At 42.4% G+C, this 1,517-nt stretch overlaps 1 protein-coding gene across 1 annotated transcript; it reads left to right on the plus strand.

Annotated features, from left to right (window-relative positions):
• Positions 1 to 601: 601 nt before the first annotated feature.
• LOC107656887 (histone H4) lies at positions 602 to 1,015 on the plus strand. The gene has a single exon (XM_016444828.1). The coding sequence runs from the start codon at positions 690 to 692 to the stop codon at positions 999 to 1,001; it is 312 nt and encodes a 103-aa protein (XP_016300314.1). The 5' UTR covers positions 602 to 689; the 3' UTR covers positions 1,002 to 1,015.
• Positions 1,016 to 1,517: the final 502 nt, after the last annotated feature.

Raw genomic sequence — 1,517 nt, forward strand, 5'->3', positions numbered from 1 at the left:
TGTATTAACATTAAATCGTCCTCCTCCCATTTTCAATTCAAAATTATGGGGAAGCTGTGCCTCCCCTGCCTCTCCAATGAGCCGCCACTGCCTACAATAACTTAAAAATAGCGGTAAAAATCAAGTTTGAGATCATTTTCATTAAAACATCTAATTGACAGATTTCCAGTGTCCTACCCATAATAATTTTTTTCTGGACAAATAAAAATCTTTAAAGCCATTTTTCTAAGTTTCACACTCTAGCAAGTTTCACTGGAGCAGAGCGGCAATCCACCTGTCACTCAAGTGGTCACGCCCTTAATTATGCAGAACTTTAAGGCTTAATATAATTTAAACGGATGAGTTATAAAAAAATTAACCCCCCTCACAGTTGTCATGAAGGGCAAAATTACCTATATAGACCAAAAGCACTTTTTGTACCAGGCTGTAAATATATTTTTTCTGCTGTAAAGTTGGGCATTTTAACATGGGGAGTCTATGGGACTGACTCCCTTTTGGAGCCAGCCTCTAGCGGCCAGTCGATGAATTGCAGTTTTAGTCACTTCCGTATTGGCTTCAAGCGAGAGACTAGGAGGTTGCCGCTTGGTTTCAACTAGGTCCTGTAAACTACTGTAAAGCTCTTCTCGCACACCTTCTGCTTCTACAAGTTCTATCTATTGTACCACATAGACGCTTGAAGCTCTCTAGCAATGTCTGGAAGAGGCAAAGGCGGTAAAGGACTCGGGAAAGGAGGCGCTAAGCGCCACCGTAAAGTGCTGCGGGATAACATCCAGGGAATTACCAAACCCGCTATTCGTCGTCTGGCGCGCCGCGGCGGCGTCAAGCGCATCTCCGGTCTGATCTACGAGGAGACTCGCGGTGTGCTGAAGGTGTTCCTGGAGAACGTGATCCGCGACGCCGTCACCTACACCGAGCACGCCAAGAGAAAGACCGTCACCGCCATGGACGTGGTGTACGCGCTGAAGCGACAGGGACGCACCTTGTACGGCTTCGGAGGTTAAAAGCCTTCAGGGACGCACTCTGTACGGCTTCGGAGGATAAACACGTTCCAATTATCAGAAAAACGCAGGCTCTTTTAAGAGCCCCCACATTTTCATAAAAGAATGCACTTCATGATATTTCGTTAACTAATCATTTTACACATGCATAATCTGAAGCTATTGTTCAGTATCTTTATACTGAAGTGAAAGTTTTAGCACTGATATGGAGGTGTTTTTGCTCTTATCAATTTTAAATTGTTTTTATTGGTGTATTAACTGATTTAACTCATTTAATACCGGTCACAATAGTGATCATGAAAAATATTTTCATTAATAAAGCTCTAAAAACACTACTGACTGATGTTTTAGTGCACTTCCTGCAAAAATGGAAAAAAATCGAGTCTCAAGCAAATATCTGCAGTTTCACGAGTCTAGTGCAAATTGTTACATGACCAGAGCAGTATAATTCCTGTTTGTATCTCGAGAAGATGATGGCTGCATCCAAGCTCCAAAACAAAAGGCTAGTAAAGTATGTTA

Source organism: Sinocyclocheilus anshuiensis, unplaced genomic scaffold, assembly GCF_001515605.1.
Source record: "Sinocyclocheilus anshuiensis isolate Anshui unplaced genomic scaffold, SAMN03320099.WGS_v1.1 scaffold14591, whole genome shotgun sequence".
Taxonomy (NCBI): domain Eukaryota; kingdom Metazoa; phylum Chordata; class Actinopteri; order Cypriniformes; family Cyprinidae; genus Sinocyclocheilus; species Sinocyclocheilus anshuiensis.